The following is an 18,653-nucleotide window of genomic DNA, read 5'->3' as shown; positions in this document are numbered from 1 at the left end:
CATGGTGCTTCTCAGGGGCCAGGCCAAAGTGCTTCCTTCTGCACCTCTGCTCTGCTCCTGCTTGCCTCCCTGCCTGCAGCCTACCTTCCCTAACTTGACTGGCTGAGCAATGCCCCCAGGCATGACCCTCCTTTGTGAAGCTTCCAGGTCCCCCGCCCTGCCAGTCACACTGCCTTCTGTGTTGTGGGTTCTTGGCACACCACCCCGCTGCAGGTCTTACTTTGCTGGATCATAAGTGTTAGTGTCTGTCTGTGTCCCCTCTGCATTTGCCTGCATGGATACTGATGCTCATGCGTGCTTCATACGTGCTTTATACTGGGGGCCTAGGGCCTAGCACAGCAAAAGCTTATTGAAGGAGTGTGAATGAACAAGTGCTTGGATGGAATGTCTCCGCTTCCTGTTCTCAGAGTGGCCACGTCCGAGCCCCCTAATGATCCCCTGTTGCTCCCTTGGTTACTTGAGACACAGGACACATTGACTTCTGGTCTGCTGCTTCTCCTGCCATGGATGCTGTATGGTCTTGAACATACATGTTCTCTACACTTGTGTTTCCCTGGTGGCTCAGATGGTAAAGTATCCGCCTGCAATGCAAGAGACCCAGGTTCGATCCCTGGGTTGGGAAGATCCCCTGAAGAAGGAAATGTCTACCCACTCCAGTATTCTTGCCTGGAGAATCCCAGGGACAGAGGAGCCTGGTGGGCTACAGTCCATGCGGTTGTGAGACACAAATGAGCGATTGACACTTCCACTTTCACTTTCATTCTGGGTACACCCACAGTAGCCAGCTGCAACGTGGTACCCTGTCCTAGGCATGATCTCCGGTCCAGGAAGTAATAAAATCGTAACCAAGGTCACAGCTCTCCCTAATTCTCCATTTGCTGTGGCCCCAACTGGCCCCCAAACGGCACTGTTCTGAGCTCAAGTGCAATGAAAGAAATATTTTCGTGCACTAATAAAATTACCTTCTCCAAAGAAGGCAATTTGCATGTTAATGTTTTGGGTAATTCTCTGCAGCTCCAGTGCCCTCGGGGCTGCGATTTCTCTCTGACAAAGTGACAAAAATAAACTCCCGCATAAAAGAGCATTTCTCTTCTCTCTCATTTGTGCTCTAAAGTGACATTCTTAATAGAAGTCAAGTTGAAACCCACTTCTCTGTCTTATTTTTTGACACTGATCTGCCTCCCATCATCTCTCCAAGTGACAGGCTGGGTCCTCGGAGCTCCTTGGTGGGGCTTCTTCTTGAGGACAGACAGGCCTTGGTCCTGGGGATTAGGGAAGAGGGCTGCATTTGGTGGGTGAGTTAGGGTGACCTATTGTTGTTTAATCGCTCAGTCATGTTCAGCTCTTTGCGATCCCATGGACTGTAGCCCACCAGGCTCCTCTGTCCATGGGATTTCCCAGGCAGGAATACTGGAGTGGGTGGCTGTTTCTTTCTCCAGGGGATCGTCCCAACCCAGGGATTGCACCCGCATCTCCTGCATTGGCAGGCATAGTCTTTACCACTGAACCACCCACCAGGGGTGACCTAACGTCCCCCAGGTCACCTATTATCTGGAAATAAGGAGCAACTACAATGGGATGGTGATTCTGAGCCTCTGCCCTCCAGGACCGCAGCACACTGTTTCTGGGCCAGCCTTGGCCCCTTTCATCATCTAAAGATAATAAGGAAAGAAGCTCAGATTTGTGGGGTATCTTCCAAGTGCCAGACTGGGCCCCCTTAACATCTAAGTCCTCTCACTGAACTGACCCAAGAGCCAGACAGGGTACACAGAAAATGTGCTCTGAGAGTGAAGTGAATGAGCAGAGGCCACCTATTGCCATTGACCTTAGATGTGTGTGGCGTAAAGCCTGGATTCCTTCTGCACTAAATAGATGCTAAAAGCGTGCTCATAAACTTAGCCTATGTGCCACAGCTACTCGTGCCCACATGCTCTAGAGCCCGTGCTCCACAACAAGAGAAATCACCGCAACGAGAAGCCTGCGCACCGCAATGAAGACCCAGCGCAGCCAAAGATAACTAACTAAATACAATTATTTTTTTTAAAAAGTGTGCTCATAGCATCAGCGACCCAAGCAGCAGGAAGGGAGGAGAGGACGGCCATTTACCAAACACCTACTGTGTACCACGCACTACGCCTATAGATTTCTTTCTTTTTTTGAGCAGTAGAACGATTTATTTTTCATTTGTTTAATTTAAAATTTTTAATTAGAAAAACTTATACAATTTTAAAGGTTACTTTTCATTTACAGTTATTTCCAAATATTGGCTATATTCCCCATGGTGTACAATCCATCCTACCTTACACCTAATAGCTTGTATGTCTCCCCGCCCAACCCTTATCTTGGCCCTCCCCACACACGCTGGTTTGTTCTCTGTATCTGTGAGTCTGCTCCTTTTTTGTTACATTTACTAGTTTGTTGTATTTTTTACATTCCTCATATAAGTGATATCACGCAGGATTTGTCTTTTTCTGTCTGACTTATCGCACTTAGCACAATGCCCTCCACGCCCATCCATGTTGCTGCAAATGCAAAATGTCATTCTCTTTTTGTGGCTGAGTAACATTCTACTGTGTGTGTGTGTGTGTGTGTGTGTGTGTGTCTTCTTTAGCCATTCATCTGTTGCTTCCACATCTTTATACTAACTGATTTCATTCAGTTAGTCAGCTAATGGCCAGGGAGCACCTACCACTTGCCAGGCACAGGTGCAAGTGACCAATAGGACAGACCCCCCCAGACCCCACACCCCTGACAGCATGGTAGCAAAGACAGATGGACATTAAGCACAGAAACACAGAAATAAACACTTAATTACATGTTACCATGAGTTCCAGGAAGTAAGTTTTAAAGAGGATAGCAGAGAAGACCTAATAAGGAAATGGGTCAGGGAAAACTGTCAGTAAAAGTAACATTGGAGCCAAGATCCAAGTGTTCCCCAAGGAGAGGCGGTGGGAAAGAGGGTTTCATCAGAGCAGGGGGTTCTCCGGCTCACGGGGCAGCCCCGCTGCAGAGACAGGCAAGAGCTGGATCCTACCTGGATCTTACCGTGCGCTGACAGCACGTTAAGGATGTAGATTTGTTCTGAACGTTGTTGAAGATCTTAAAGCAGGGGAATACGCAGCTTGACTCATGTTTCTGAAAGGTCATTCTGGATGCGGTGTTAGAAGCTGGGACACCAGCCAGCTGGGAGGCTGTGTAGGGGTTCAGGAGAGTGATGGTCTTGCAGGCAGAGGGTGGGGAGGATGAGGGAGGTAGGGAGCTGGGTGGAAAGTATTTGGGGTGCTGGGGGGAGGCAGGGACTGTGGGAGAAGGGTTCAACGATGGCTCTCAGAATTCCAGCTACAGCAACCAGGAGGGTGAAGATAATTTATTTAAATGGGGTCGACGTCAGGAAAAGAAGACCCGGAGATCCATTGCTAACAGGCTCTCTGAGATGCTGATGAGACACCCCAGTGGGCAAAAAAGAAAAAGTAGTGAGGCCTGGAAATAACGATTCAATGGCATTGATTTCACAGAGGATATTTAAAGCCTAGGGAATGAATGACAGGGAGAGACAAGAGCTGAGCCCAGGTGGAGAGCCCTGCAGGACCCCATGCGCAGCAGAGCCAGTGAAGCCTGGGAGAGCCCGAGCCTGGAGTTCCCAGAGACAGACAAAGAAAAGCAGGGGAGAGAGTGTCCCAGGAGGGGCTGCTGAAACCATTAGATGGCATTTCTGGGGTTGGGGGGGGACCGCTCTGAAGAACTCTAATACCATAGTCCTTATGTCTCAGCACAGAAAGAATTCAGTGAGAGGCAAAGTGATGGATGAGAAGTAATTTATTACAATAGGATGCTTATGAGGCTTACAGGTAGGCTAGCGAGAGAGTGCCATACCCTGAGAACTTACTGAGCTACAGTTTTATAATCAAAGGAAAACTGGGGGGGGGGGAGGGGGCAGTGGAGAAGACCGCTTTCTTTCTCATTCTTGAGTAGATGCCGTGCTTCCATCTTCAGCTCCTTTTCCAGGCTGGACACGGGAGTTTTTTTGTCCCTACACGGTCAAGCCGGGACTGTAAAAATTATTTCAGGTCTCTGTACAGAGAGTACCTTTTCATCCTGGGGGTCATTAACTTTCTGAGCCCACCGGGCAGGATGTGGGTCCCTTGCCGCTGCTGTTTTATTGTTTGGGGGCACGTCTCGTGCCAGTGTTACCTGCTTTTGTGGCTAAGCCCGCTTGGTTTTATGGTTAAGCAAACCTGCTTTCTTGAGTAATCCTTAACTTACGGGGGTCTCCCATGGTTTTTCTACTTACAATCCCCCTAGGGGAATTAACCATGTGATCACCTACTTTGTCCTTTTACTCTGTCCCTGTCACTTCCACAAGGACAAATGCAGAGAGTGAGCGAGCTAAGAAGATGGGGGAGGGAAGGTGGCCAGTCATTTGGCGACAGCAGCTTGGTGGCGAGGTAGGGAACCAGCCACCTGAGGCTCCGGAGGGGAGGCTGTGGAGACGGGGCCTGCACCAGCATCCCTTTGGGAAATTTGGCTGAGCATGGAGCAGAGATGGAAAGGTGACTCGTGGATGCAATGTCAAAGCAGCCTTTTAACACAAGACCGGGTCTGTTTGCTGGCCAGTGGGCACAATTCGGGAGGGAGACCCTGATGATCTGGGGGCACTGGGCACTGACTCCAGACCACGTGCCCCTCCTCCCTTAGGCTCTTCCACTTTCCTGCCTCTCACAGGCATCATCTGCTTCTTCCTTTGCTGTCTAACCTTTCCTTCTCCTGGTCCCACCCCCTCCCTCCCCTCCCTTCCCTTCTCCTCCCTCCCTCCTTTCAGATGAGGGATGAGGGCTTGCCTGGCTCCATATCCCCCTGATTGGTGGTCAGCAAAAGTCTGTGGAATTGAATTGCTCTAGTTGCTGCCTTACACAAATCCTCTCAGAGCAAGTCCATGGTGGGGAAGAGTTAGATTTGTTTTCTGGAAAAGTAGAGCCAGTACAGAAGCTTTGCATATTTCACCCCAGTGGCAGAGAGCACACAGTGAGACAGGGCCTCCTAGGGAGGTGATGAGACTGCCCCCCCCCATCACTGGAAGTGTTCAACTGAGGGATAGATGACCACCATCAGCAATGTCAGGGTGGGCATCCTTGACTCAGCACCTCACAGGGAAATGGCAGGAGCCAGAGAGACAGCACCAGAAACCATGCTCTTCCTGCTGGCCCGAGACTTACGGCCCCTTCCCTGCCTCTCTGTGTGACCCGGGGTCGGGAGGGCAGATTCAGAGCTGGGCTCGCATCCCCGCCGCCACCTCCAGGCTGTGGGGCTCCAGGTGACTGTCTCGATCTCCTGCACCCCAGAAGCTGTAGCATCCAACTAATAAACAGCCAAGACAAAAGCAAAATTTCGCTATATCACTAAACACAGGTGAACAACCACAGGGTGAAATGGAAATCAGAAATGCACCAGCCACCTGGATTTTTTTTAAGAGGTTTGCTTTTTAAAAATTGTATTTTTGTTTTTATTTATTTTAAAGTTACTATTATTATTTATCTTTTGGCCGCACTGCATGACATGTGGGATTTTAGCTCCCTGACCAGGGATTGAACCCATGCCCTCTGCGTTGGCAGCGTGGAGTCTTAACCACTGGACCGCCAGGGAAGTCCCTAGATGTTGTTTTGAGGGTGAGGTAGAGGCACCCCATAAAGAGCTCACCCCAGTGCCTGACGCATACAAAGCATGCGCTCTATGCCAGCTACTCATTACTTCTTACCGAGTGGTGTTGTGGTGCTCGAAGGGCCTGGATTCTGTGATCTCTGAAGTCCTTTCCAAGCCAGAGATCGTGACCCCTGCTGAGGGATGAATGTTGAGCCTCAGAAGGTCCATGGGAGCCATTAATCCCAGCAGAAGCATCTGGAAGAGCACCAAGGAGGTGGCAGGAAGTGGTGACCAGCCCTGCAGCCCATCTCCCCAGACGATGACTCAGGAGTTTGCATCCGCCTCGTGATGGAATCAGGGGTGACCCTGGCTGGGGCTGGAGCGGGACCTTCAGGCCACTCTGTGCCCGCCAGCGGTGTGACCTGCGATTAATGAAATGATGGAATAACTGCTTTCATCTTTGCTTATGTTTGTTATGTGGGTGCTGTGGGCTTCTGGGGGTAATGATTTTTATCCAAGGTCTATTTATGGTTCACTCCTGACACTTAGTAATTTTTCCATCTAGCCAAGGACCAAGGTGATGGTGACTCGCTGCTGCAATGCCTAGATACAAGAACTCTGTGCGTGAGACTTCCGTTCCCCAGCTACAGGGGAATGGCTGTCTCCTCTGTCCCTTAAAGGTTGAGCCTTGAGGAAGTTTCCATCTGTTTTGGGATGAGATAGTGTAGACCAGCAGTGGGGGACCCAGTACCGCCACCCTGGACAGTGCAAACTGGGGCACAGGAAATGTGACCCTGGGCAAGTGGCCAGGCCTCTCTGGGTTCAGCCGTCTCAGCTGCACAGTGTGAATATCAGCAGGACCAGGCTCTCAGGGTTGTTGTGAGATTGAAGGGACACGTGCAGGGAAAACGCACAGCGTGAGTTGGGGCGGCAGAACATCTTCAATAAACGTGGTTTGAGGTTTTAATTATTATAATAGAATTTTTAAAGATATTCTTTTTTTAAACAATTTGTTTATTTTATTTTTGGCTGTGCTGGGTCTTCGTTTCTGCGTGGGCTTTCTCTGGCTGTGGAGAGCAGGGTGTTGCTTTCTAGTTCGTGCGCAGGCTTCTCACTGCGGTGACTTCTCTTGTGGAGCACAGGGTCTAGGCACACAGGCTCGGGGGTTGTGGCGCACAGGCTTAGTTGCTCCACAGCATATGGGATCTTCCTGGATCAGGGATCGAACCCATGTCTCCTGCATTGGCAGGCAGATTCTTTACCACTGACCCAGCAGAGAAGCCCAGTTATTATTTTTCAAACATTCAGAAGCCACTATCCCTCCTAACACTTCTGGAATCCTGAGAAATGACCCAATCCTCTGCCCATTTTACAGAAGGGGAACGTGAGGCCCAGAGAGGGGGAGTACTTGGCCCAAAGCCACGACATGCAGAGGGCAGAGACCAGGTGATAATCCAGGTCCTCTAACCCCGCAGCATAATTTTTCCTCCTGTAATCCCAGTCAGTTGGCTCATTGATTCCACAAACACTTCCAGAAAGCCTGCTCTGTGCCAGCTAGAGATGGGGGCGCAGGCTCCCCAGCCGCAGGACAGCCTAGTGTGGAGATGAGCCGGTTGGTTAGTGCAGTAGAAGAAGCAAATGAAGCCAGCGTCATGATAGCGCTCCAGGCAGCGGGAGGTGAAAGGGCAGGCATTAAAGCAGGGAGATGACTGGTATTTTTCAAGCTCTGCATTGGGCTTTTTCTAGGGAGTGCTTGATAAAAGCCACTCTTTACAGACATAGAAACCAAGCCCTCCAGAGGAGAACTGGCTCCCGAAAGACTAGACAGCTAGCACGCAGCAGAGCGGGAACCAGGCCAGCCCAATCAGTCATTCCTCCATGGAGCCAGATGCCATTTCTCGGGAAAGGCCCAGTTTTCATCTCCCGCAGTGGAGCCCTTTGAGACCCCAGCCCCAGGCCTGGGGGAAGGACTATGGTAATGCTTCGGGGGACCAACTGCAGCTACAGATCAGAGCAGACTGCAAGCCACCCCAACAATGGGGAGAAGACAGATCCTCGTGATTAACCACCTCGGAGTCGGTGCAGCCTTCACATAGCTCTTCTGGGGAGCATTCTGCTGCACAGAGAGGAACCACTAAAGTAATTCTAGTCAAGATCACTCAGCTTTATTTCCCACCACCGATTCCAAACAGAAAGCCTGTATACTTGCACATTTAAAAAGTCACTATGAGACAGAAACCTCTCTTCCAGGTGAGCAATGAGAAAGAGATTTAAAGGTTGGGGTGAGAGAAAGAATCAGCGAATAGCTGTCCTAACCCAGCACACCAATATTTTGAAATAGAATTACTAGCAAGGAAGCACAGGTATATTTGAGAGGGAAAAAAAAAATATCTCATATTCAGTGTGGGGTAATATCTCTGGCTGTCGACAATGATTTGGATTTAATTATATCATATATGCAAATGTGCTCTATAAACTATAAAATAATACATAAATGTCAGATGTTAAGAAAGAACACTGTGTTGGAAAGAGAACTGTGGGTTTGAGAGTCAGCTAAGGTTTAAATGCCGCCTCATCCACTTAAGGGGACCTAGACAAGCCACTTGGCCTTTCTGGATCTCAACTGTAAGTGGGGAATCCTTGTAATAACATCCTCTTCTGAAAGCGACTCAGAGAACCAGATGAGAAAACGGATATTCTTTGTAAACTGGCAGGTGCTCTACACACGGACCACATTATTCTTGTTTCCATCCTTAAGCCCCAGAGTAGATGATGAGATTATCAAGGCGCAGCCGCCAGCACTGTCCTTAAGTCCAGTGATCAAGAGCCCCTCCCTGGGCGTGGAGAGCAGCAGGCTGGGGGCCAGGAGCCAGTGGGCCCTCTCTCACCAGGCTGATGGACAGAATGAGGCCACAGCCTGTCAGGGGCTGCATCCTATATGCAAGTGGCCATCTCGGCGAGAGCCACGTGGATGGCTACACTGGAAGGTTCCAAGGGTTGCTTTCTCCAGCAAGATCCATGAACCCAAATGAAGTTTAGAAAAACACTCAGCAGCTGATCTTCAGGCACAGCGGGCAGGAGGGGAAAGCCTATTTGCGAAACCTGGGGGACGGTTCTGCACCTCCTTGCTGGCATCCAGCAGAAATGGGAGTGGTGGGAGGTGGGCTCCCTCATTCACTGCAAGGCAGCGTCATTTCTTCCTTCTAAGTGACTGGAATTAACACCCCGACCTGGCCATCTCTTTGACGGCTCTTGAAGCCTCAGCAGAGTCAAAAAGTTACGGGAACAATCCTAGGCTCAGGCACCTTATTGGCTATATGACTTTGACAAGTCTCTTGAATATAAAACGAGATTGATGGTCACACTTGCTCCCTGAGATTTCTGAGAGATTCGTTCAGTTAAATAATGCAAGTGCAGCCCTTCGCCCAAGGCTTGCACATAATGAAGGCTCAAAGAATATGAAGTGCTATTGTTTCCTTTCATCCCTTTTACTGTAATGGGTCACTGAAGCAATGTTACCAAAGAGATGCTTCCAGCTCCGCATCAGAGCTGTAAGGAGTGATCCGCCAGGGCTGGTGGAGGAGCAGGGGAGAGGGGCAGGGTTTCTTACATTTTCTCCTAAATAGCTCAAGTAATCTCGAAGACCTGGTAAATGGCAGGAGAGACTGCAAGTACTGGCTGCACCTCAGCAGAACCAAGCTACAGACCAGGGCGCTATGGACTAAAGCATGCCCTACCCCCCACTTTCAGTCATATGTTGGAACCCTAGTATGACTGTTTTTGGAGTTGGGGCCTCTGAGGAAGTAATTAAGGTTAAATGAAGTCATAAGGGTGAGGCCCTGATCCAATAGGACTGGTGTCCTTATGAGAAGAGATGCCAAATTGCTGGCTCTCTCTCTCTCTCTCTCTCTCTCTGCCTTGGGAAGCCACAGAGAGAAGGCGGCTGTCTGCAAGCCAAGAAGAGAGCCCTCACCAGAACCACACCATGCTAGCACTCTGATCTCAGACTTTCCACCCCCAGAACTGTTGAGAGAATAAACGACTGTTGTCTGAGCCACCCTGGCTATGGTGTTGTGTTATGATATTTGGCAGCTCATGCAGATGAAGATGGTAGAGACAGGTGGGCAGTGGGATTTCAGAGGAGAGAGCTTGTTCTCTGCACCCCTAGAGGTTCTTGATCGCCCATGGCAGGGCTAGTCCAGCACTAGGTTTCTCAAAAGACCATGCTCTCAACTTCTTCACTCCACTGCCTCCTCAAGAGCCCTTCAAGAGACAGCCAAGAGGGAATGTTCATCCCAAAGCTTCCTGATCACCCTTGAGTGTCGGATCCCCAGCGCTGCAGTTACAAGCAGTATCTGGGCCTCATCACCAACAGACAGCCTCCAGGGGACAGGAACAGGAACCTGCATTTCCGGCAAGGTCCCCAGGTTATTTTACAGATAAAATGTTAGCAAAACACAGGCCTTGAGGGGAAGGCCAGTCCCCTCAGCCTGCTGTTAGAGCCCCTTCTTCGTGAGGACTCCTGACTCGCCTTCATGCCCCCATCCACCCCATTGGCCCCTCAGAGACATAGGCACGACCCCCAGATTCTATCCAGAACCTCATCACCTTTCACCACGCCACCACCCCCCACTGCTGCCCTGTCCAAGTCGCTATCAGCCCTCGCCTGATAGGACCAGCCCAGTAACCCCCTAATGCATCTTCCCGATTTTTTTCTCCTGTGCCCCTGCCACTTCCTGTCAACACAGCACACACCTGACCATGTCACCTGGAAACCTCCCAGTGGCCACCTGTCTTCTTCAGCATGAGATGCGAAGTCCCACCTTGGTCCACAGGGCCCTTATGGCCTGGCTTACCAGAACCTTTCAGGCCCACACTCCATCAGCACAGACAGAGAAGGGCAGGGCCTGGCAGAGGGCAATAGAGCTTGCCGCCCATCCACCCCCGCCCCCGCTTAGTGGTCAAGCCGTGACGCTAGAAGAAACTGGGGATGTGTGGTTTCTCAGAAACCAAGAGAGGACTTAATGCAGAGTTGGAACAAGTTCATGCTTTTCCAGCTCCATCATTAGTCTTTTAAAAATAACTGATTGCAAGTCTGCTTTCAATCAGAGTGTCTTAAAAGGCAGACATTTTTAGCCCAAAGTCAAGCTTCTGTCAGTTTCAGGGGCCAGCCCTTTTGCAAGCAGGCCCCTTTTTGCAGATGGGCTTTCAGAGTGGAGAAAGAACAGACTGAACCTGGCAGCAGGAGGAGGCGAGGCAGGGACAGGTTCTCAAAGTGGGGTCCCGACTAGGAGCCTCGTCACCATCTGGGGATGTGTTCAAAGCACAAGTTCTCAGACCTTCAGAACCAAGAACCCTGGGGTGGAGCTGCAGTCCGTATTCCAACACAGCTTCTGAACAGAATCAGCAGAGCCTGAGGCCTGGGTTCAAATCCCAGCCCTGCCGCTTACCAGCATGTGACCTGAGGGCAAGTTATGTGATCTGTCTGGGCCTCAGTCTTCTCATCTGCACAGTGGGACGTGTAGTGAGGGTCGGAGCACTGGCATCGTGTACGTGACCCATGCAGGAGTCAGTAATGTCCATTCCCCTTCATCCTCGTGCGTATACTTTATATAAACTTTTTATCAAAGCAGAACATGTATGCAGAAAGTTTGCACTCTAATTTTTCAAAGCAATGACTTCAAATAGTAGCAAAGTCTTCATGATTAGAAGCAGCTGTCCCAGCATCACTTTTTTCCACTCTCTAGATTTTCCAGTTGCATTATTTTTTAATTGCACATGTGTGTACTATAGAATGGAGAAGGAAATGGCAACCCACTCCAGTGTTCTTGCCTGGAGAATCCCATGGACAGAGAAGCCTGGTAGGCTGCAGTCCATGGGGTCGCACAGAGTCGGACACGACTGAAGCGACTTGGCAGGCAGTACAATAGAAAATCCGAAAATGTAGATGAGCAAAAAGAAAACCAAGGATATCACAGTCAACCCCATTTCTCGTTTTATCAATAATGAGATATTGATAATGATTTGTCAATGATTTAGCCATACTTTTTTCTCCCGAAAGAGGTCTTAATTGTATTTTGGGGGGTGTGTTATTACTCTAATCACAGTCTGCCTCCAATTAAGGGAAGGAAATGGGTGTTTGTTGAGTAAAAGGTGCTCAGTCCTCACTGTTCAGAGTGTGTGCTCCAGAGACCAGCAGCCTGGGTACCACTGGGAAGCTTGGCAGAAATGCAGGGTCTTGGGCCCCATCCTGGAATCTGAATTTTTTGACAAGACTGTGGTTAAAGTGAGGGTGGGGGGTTGTAGACCCCAGAGCTATGAAACTTGCAGTCACGCACTGTTCTTCCAGTCCTGGATAGGAGACTCAAGCTAGCATGTAAATACGTGCGGCTTCCTTTATAAACGGAAAGTCTTGCCGCAAAGCACTGCCAGCTGAACTAAACCATGTGATTGATGAGGAGGGTGATTTACACTCTGGCCTGAGCTCCTTATCTTGTCAGCGACCAGGGACATAACGTTCCCGGACCCGGCACCCGTCTGCCGACCACACTTGGAGCAGCGGCGCTCTGGAGATCACACACTTGTGAAGTTGGGGGCTGGGACTGCCCCGGCTTTCTCTGGGTTTAGATCCCAGCCTCTTCAGCCTGCGTGTCCTGGACCCTCCCGCTGACTGTGCGTGCACACACACACACACACACACACGCACGCACACCCTAGGACAGCCCTGGCCCAGAGTCAGTGATTAGAAAACATCTGTCTCCTCATACAGGCTCAGGCCTCATCCCCTCCGTCTTGGTCGGTACCAGGCCTCTGTTTACATTAAAAGGGTTACTGTTCTTTGTATCAGCTCCTGTCAAGACCAAGCAGGGGACTTGCAGAGCGTCTGGAGTCAAGAGAAGCTGAGTAAAAAAAAGCTTTGATGGACTTAGAAGATTAGAAACAAAAAACAAAAAAGCAACGTCTTTGCTCAGCTCAAGTTTCCAACACAAAAAGATCTCTCAGATCCCAGGGTCCATATATCATCCAATATTTACGAACTCCAGGCCAGGCTTCCGCCTACAGTGACAGAGCAGGCAACCAGTTTGTCTGAGAAGGAAGCAAGGCCCCTGGGAAGGTGTGGATTACGAGTGGGAGCTGGCTTCTCTAAAAGTACCATGTGGCATTTGGTCCAGCCTTAGAGCCATCTTCCCCAAGGAGCCCAGGGAGCCCCATGATTTTGGGTCATGGAGCTCACTTTCACTAGGATGTTGGGAAGACTCAGAATCTTTTGCGAGGCACAACTTGGTTAAGAGAATTGGGAGTCAGAGTGTGAATTTCCAAGCCACAGTTCTCTGGCTGTGTGACCTTAGGGAAGTTACTCAACATCTCTGATTGTTAGTTTCCATATCTGTAAAATGGGACATCATAATAGTGACCTTGCAAAGGCATGTCTGTGAAGCGCCTAGCGCTGACTCATTCGTTCATTCACTCACATAGTCAGTCCCTCTGTATGGAGCATCTTCTGGGGACCTGGCGCTGGGGGGGACTGAGGTGAGCTGGAGCCCACAGTCCAGCAGGGAAGCTAGAGATTGTCAGTGAACCGCGCAAATAAAACCCTGAACTAGCCGCCAAAGGTGCTACCAAGAAAAAGGCAAGAAGCCTCTACCAGGGGCTGGATCTTACCTGGCACTCAGAGGAGGGTTTGCTGAGTAAGTGATTTTCAGCTCAAATCCCAAGAAGGAGTAGGAATTTACCAGGCAAAATAGAAGAACCTTCCAGGCACAAAATGGGGTTTCCTATTAATACCTTTCAGAATATAGTTTTGAGTATAGAGAAGGGGTCAGATATGTTTTACTTTTTGAGGTAAAATTTACATGTAGCAAAATGCACAGATTTTAACTTAAGGTACAATTTGTGGATTTCAAGAAATGTAACTGACATGCCTATGAGGGCTTTCCCTGGGTAGCTCAGATGATAAAGAATCTGCCTGCAGTATGAGTAGACCCAGGTTCGATCCCTGGGTGGGGAAGATCCCCTGGAGAAAGGAATGGCTACCCACTCTGGTATTCTTGCCTGGGAAATCCCAGGGACAGAGGAGCCTGGCAGGCTACAGTCCATGGGGTCACCAAGAGTCAGACACGACTGAGCACCTAGCACTTTCCATGAGGTTATAGAATGGCCATCAAGTTGGACTCATCTTCACACCCTCTCCCTTATTATAAAAGTTGTGGGCTGGGTTTTAATGGGAACATTTGATGGCGACGCAAGAGAATAAGGCATTGGGCTAGGTTTAAATCCCAGCCCTACCGCTTTCTACCACTGGACTTTACCCAGGTCTCTCCAGTTCTCTGAGACTCAGTTTCCCCATGTGTAAAACTGGGTTATTGAACCTTCTTCACAGGGCAGCTTAAAGGGTGAATCTGCAAGTGGTTGTGAACGCCCAGCTGGCCGGGCGCTGGTCAAGCAGGCTGAAACGGCCCTGTTTCCTCTCCGAAGGAAACGGCGGTGGGGAGAGAGCCTGGTGGTTGGCGTCGGGAAGCCAGGGCGCCTGCGCGCGCACACCAAGTCCCCCTAATGCCGGTCTCTCGTCCACAGGGATGTGCCTGCAGGCCTTCGTGGAGGCCTTCTTTTACCTGGCCCAGAGGAAGTTCAAGATGCTGCCGCTCCACGAGCAGGTGGCCTCGCTGATCGACCTGTGTGAATACCACCTGTCCTTGCTGGACGAGAAGCGCCTAGTGTGTGGCCGCAGCGGCACATCGTCAGGGAGCCGGCTCCAGCCCAGCGGAACCCCGCAGGAGGCCGCGCCTCCAGCCCCACCGGCCGAGGGCCGGCCCCAGCCCTGCACAGACGGCGCCCACAAGGTCTCCCACTCCAGACACACCCTGTCCTGAGGGCCGCTCTGTCTTCCCGGAAGAAGGCTGAGCCTGAAAGACGCCACCCCCGGGCTTCCTGCTGGTGGAGAGATGGCAGGATGCTAAGTCCCAGCCCGAGATCCCGCTCCTCGTCTCCGCGTTCCGCTGAGCTGCGCTTGGCGAGCCCGCCTGATTCTCGCCCGCTCTCCTTCCCAGCACCTCTTGGTGGCCCACCTGCTCGCAAGCCATCAGCGGACATATGATATCCAAAACATGACAGATGACCTCTTCTCTTCTGGGCTCGTGGGAAGCCACAACTGGGGATAAAAAGCTGCTGTGTTTGGGGCAGGGTGGGAGGCACCAACAACCTCAAGACGGAGGGCCATGGAAAGAACTCAAGGCCCGGGGGGCCCCCCAGGGAGAATATGGTTAGAGCCTAGGAACATCACGTTTGACTTCCTACCACCCCGTTCTGTGAAAATGAAGTGGAAATACCCAGGAGGCCTGCACGCTGTCCCACCCCAATCATGTGCTGCGTGGGTGCAGTTAACAGACCGACCTGGCTGATTTCATGAGCTTGTCTGTTGTCAGCAGTGTTCCATGTGTTACTCATTAAGATACAGATTTCACTGAGAGGCAGCTCAGGAAGGCTCCTGGAGTCTCAGAGCTGGCTGCAGCCTGTGAGCCACCTTCTGTCCCATTTGGTTTGACCCCACAGCAGGGGTTCCCCAGTCATGTGTCCTCTGATCAGAGCTCTCCACAGTGGGGCAATCACCATGTGTGCCCAGAGTGTGTGGGGAGCCCTGGGGAAGGTGGAGGCTTCAGAGGGGAGGAATGTGTCTATAAGCCCTGCGTAAGGATCAGAGCGAGTCAGAGCTTGACATTAGAAGTGTTGGAGAAAGGGGAGTCACATTCTCCCTTCAACAAGACCCTTACCATTCATGTCCCCAGATATCCACCCCCCAACCCTGCCCGTCTCAGAGGGGAAGCTTCAGAAGCAGCGGAAGGGAGCACTTTGGAAAATGGCCACAGGCAAGTCAGGGTCCAGGGCCCGCTGACCACAGGCAGACGAGAAGCTGCCCTTGTACAGCCAATCTCCCCAGAACGCTGTTGGGTTTGGGGTTAACATGGCCCTTCCCAGAAGGTCCCCACTTATAAAGGACCCTGGAGGGCCCTGGAAGGAGCTCACCATCAGGCTCTGAGGGAGGAGAATGAAGGGTCTTGGACAGCATTCGTTAGCATGGTGCCTGGCACACAGTAAGGCTCAGAAAACGCTCACGAATGTAGGATCCAGGAAGGGTCAGAGATGTGTCCTAGACCAGCACAGACATCTTGCTTCCCCTGCTTTTCCTCTTCCTCCTAACACTCCTCCCTGTCTCTGAGCCAAATCCCCTTCACTCCAACCAGTGGGAGCAGTTGCATCAAGGTCCAGCACAGACCTTGGTCCCTCATAGGTGTTCAAAAAGTGTCTGTTGAAATGCCCAGCTGGGAGTCATCCTCTCTGGAATTTTTTTTCAACCCAAAGGGAAGGCTGTTAATCTAAGATCGCTCCAGCTGTTGGGCAGTTTAGGGGGTGGGGTGGGGGTCTGTTGATCCTTGCCTCACCTTCCCTCTAGGCAGACGCCCATTCCCTCAAGGTGTGAAGTCTGCCTCCCCCGCCCCCACAGGGTGGCTCCCATGTGATGCCCTCATCCCATTGCTTCTCCCCTCCTTCTCCTAGAAGCCCAGGGCAGACCCAGGTCTGCAGCCCGTCCACCGCCCAGGGGGCCCCGGCAGTCCCCGAGCCCTGCAGGGCCCATGCTGGGCTGTTAAGTGATGGGAGACTTTGTCTTTCTATAAAGAAAATAAATGCCTCTATTTTCCCAGCAAAAAGCAGGGGGTGGCCACAGGTGGGAAGGACGGGAGGTACCTGATGAGCAGCAAGTGCCTCCCAAGTAGGGCCATTTTAGCGGTGTCATCAGCTCTGTTTTCCAGTCGTCCAGGGCACTTAGGTAAGGCCGTTCCCATTTTCAGAGAAGGGAAACAAGGCCTGGGAGGTCACGTGGGAGGTCAGGTGTCAGTCCAGGTCAGTCGACTCCAGAGCCCCATCCCCTCTGTGTCCCCAGGTGAGTATGAATCCAGCTTCAAACAGAGCACTGGTGGGTCCTTCCTGCCTGGGGACCCCCAGGGCTCTGCACACTGCCATGCCATCTGGTGTCACAGGTCAGGACCGTCAGTGTTCCTAAACTGTCCACTGTGAGAAAATGAGTTTGAAAACCCTTTGTCCGCTCTCCCAGAACCCTGTGACCACAGCAGATGGATTTCACAGCTAACGACCCAAGTAAATGGTCCCTGCATGCTTATTAGCAGCTGGGAGCAGCAAAGCATCTTTTACACAAAGTTCTAACTTGATATCATTTCTTGAAGTCGGTTTCCAGAAAGCATGCCCTTGACAAAATGGGATGCCATCATCAGGTTCCAAACCAACCAAACACATTGAATTTTTTAGGAAAAAAATAACCAGTCGTCTGAATTCTAGGGGACTTCCCTATTGGTTCGGTGGTTAAGAACCTGCCTGCCAGTGCAGGGGACATGGGTTCGATCCCTGATCGGGGAAGATTGCACGTGCCACAGGACAACTAAGCTCGTACACCGCAACCACTGGGCCTGCACTCTAGAGCCCAAGCTCTGCAACGAGAGACCCTCACACGGAAACTGGAGAGCAGCCCCTGCTCGCCACAACTAGAGAGGGCTCACACACGGCAACAAAGACCCAGCACAGCCAAGAAGACATTAAATCAATAAAAAAATTGTTTTAATAGGCTGAATTCCCCTTGCTCTGTTTGGGGTGAACCTCAGCTCCTAGGATGAGGACCGTCCTCCCTTCACCCCTCGCCTCTCACCCAGAGGCATGGTTGCTGGGTGGTCACGGTCTAGAAGGAGCCCCTCCAGGGCAGGACAGGGCTTGAGAAGCCCCGTGGCCCTCAGTGAGCATTGGGGAACCGAGGCTGCCATAGTACAGGAGGTCAGCAAGTGACAGAGCGGGCCCTGCATTTTCTTGATGCCACTGATCAGGAAGAACCAGAGGCTGCTCCATTATTGGAGTGAGTGATCGGAGACTTCCCCCACCGCCTCGTTCTTAATAGGAAGTCCCACTGTTTTAACCCTCTTCGGTAATTAGCTGCTCGTTGCGTAGGGGGTAATTGGAGTGATCACAAGAGCAGGTGTCTCCTTCCTCCGGGAAGAGAGATGCTCCATGTGGAGCTGAGTCCCTGTTCTCTGCCCGTAGGATCGGCCCGTCCCCAAGAAGGGCCCACGGACGCCATCTGTACCTCTTTCCCCCTACCCTCTCCTGCCCTTCCTCCCCTCCTGCTGGTGCCCCCCTCACACACAGTCCGGCCACACTGACCCCGCCACTGTCATGGCCCGCAGCCAGAGCAGGTTCAATGAATAGATGAGATCAGGTTCAGCCTCATCCATCTTGGGCTGCATGCATCCCTGGACCCTGCCCGCCGCCTCATTTCCTGCCGTGCCACTTCTGGTGTACCTGGAAAGCAGCCTTCCCTCTTCAGGGCTGGCCTTGCCTGCTCCCCTCCTTCCTGCCTCCCGGGGCTGTCCTTGGCCTCTCTGCCTTTCCCATCAGGAGCTCCGTCTCCACAGCGTGGGCAGAGTGGAGCTTGCAGCAGGGGCTTGTGAAGGATGCAGGTGGATTGTTCGCAGCACTGGTCCCAACGGACCCCACCCCAGGTGCAGAGGCAGGGCCTCCCGGAGACAGGCGCCTCCATCCCCAGAACTCCCAAATCCCTCTTGTTTGTCCTCCGTCTGTCCTCCCAGCTCAGACCTCATCATCTCTGGCCTACCCTGCATCAGTCTTTTGCCTCTTAACCCCCTCAATCCCTATCATTTCAGGAAGAACTCAGAACCAAAATGCTGATTGCAGAATCCCCTAATTGTTGACCCTCCTCTTTTCCCAGATGAAGCCCAAGCTTCTTGACCTTTAAGTCCCCTCCTCCCTTTCCACCCTAAATCCATGCTCAGCCCCCATATCTCAGGAGGAGCTTCTGTGCTCCTACAGCCCTGTGTGTCTGTTGTTACCACTCTGGAGAGAAGGTGCTGATTCCTGACCCTTTGGGAGGTGGTCACAGGGCCCACATCTGCTCCATGTGCTCCAGGTTTAGCTGTCCTCTCTGTTGGACCCTCCCTCTG

The 18,653-nt window shown here is 51.5% G+C and overlaps 1 protein-coding gene across 4 annotated transcripts in view; it reads left to right on the top strand.

Moving 5' to 3' along the window:
* Window positions 1-15,058, top strand: part of TTLL11 (tubulin tyrosine ligase like 11) — a 268,751-nt gene extending 253,693 nt beyond the window's left edge. For 2 of the 4 annotated variants that reach the window (XM_061433418.1, XM_061433421.1), the window contains one exon: window positions 14,212-14,864. In XM_061433418.1, coding sequence (XP_061289402.1) covers window positions 14,212-14,507 — 296 coding nt within the window. In that variant the 3' untranslated portion in view covers window positions 14,508-14,864. Of the gene's footprint in view, window positions 1-14,211 lie in introns of all 4 variants that reach the window. The other 2 variants (XM_061433419.1, XM_061433420.1) reach the window with 2 other exon arrangements.
* The last annotated feature ends 3,595 nt before the right edge of the window (window positions 15,059-18,653 follow it).

This window comes from Bos javanicus, chromosome 11, assembly GCF_032452875.1.
Source record: "Bos javanicus breed banteng chromosome 11, ARS-OSU_banteng_1.0, whole genome shotgun sequence".
NCBI lineage: Eukaryota > Metazoa > Chordata > Mammalia > Artiodactyla > Bovidae > Bos > Bos javanicus.
Note: the sequence above shows the minus strand (reverse complement) of the source record. Positions and strands in the feature narration are given on the sequence as shown.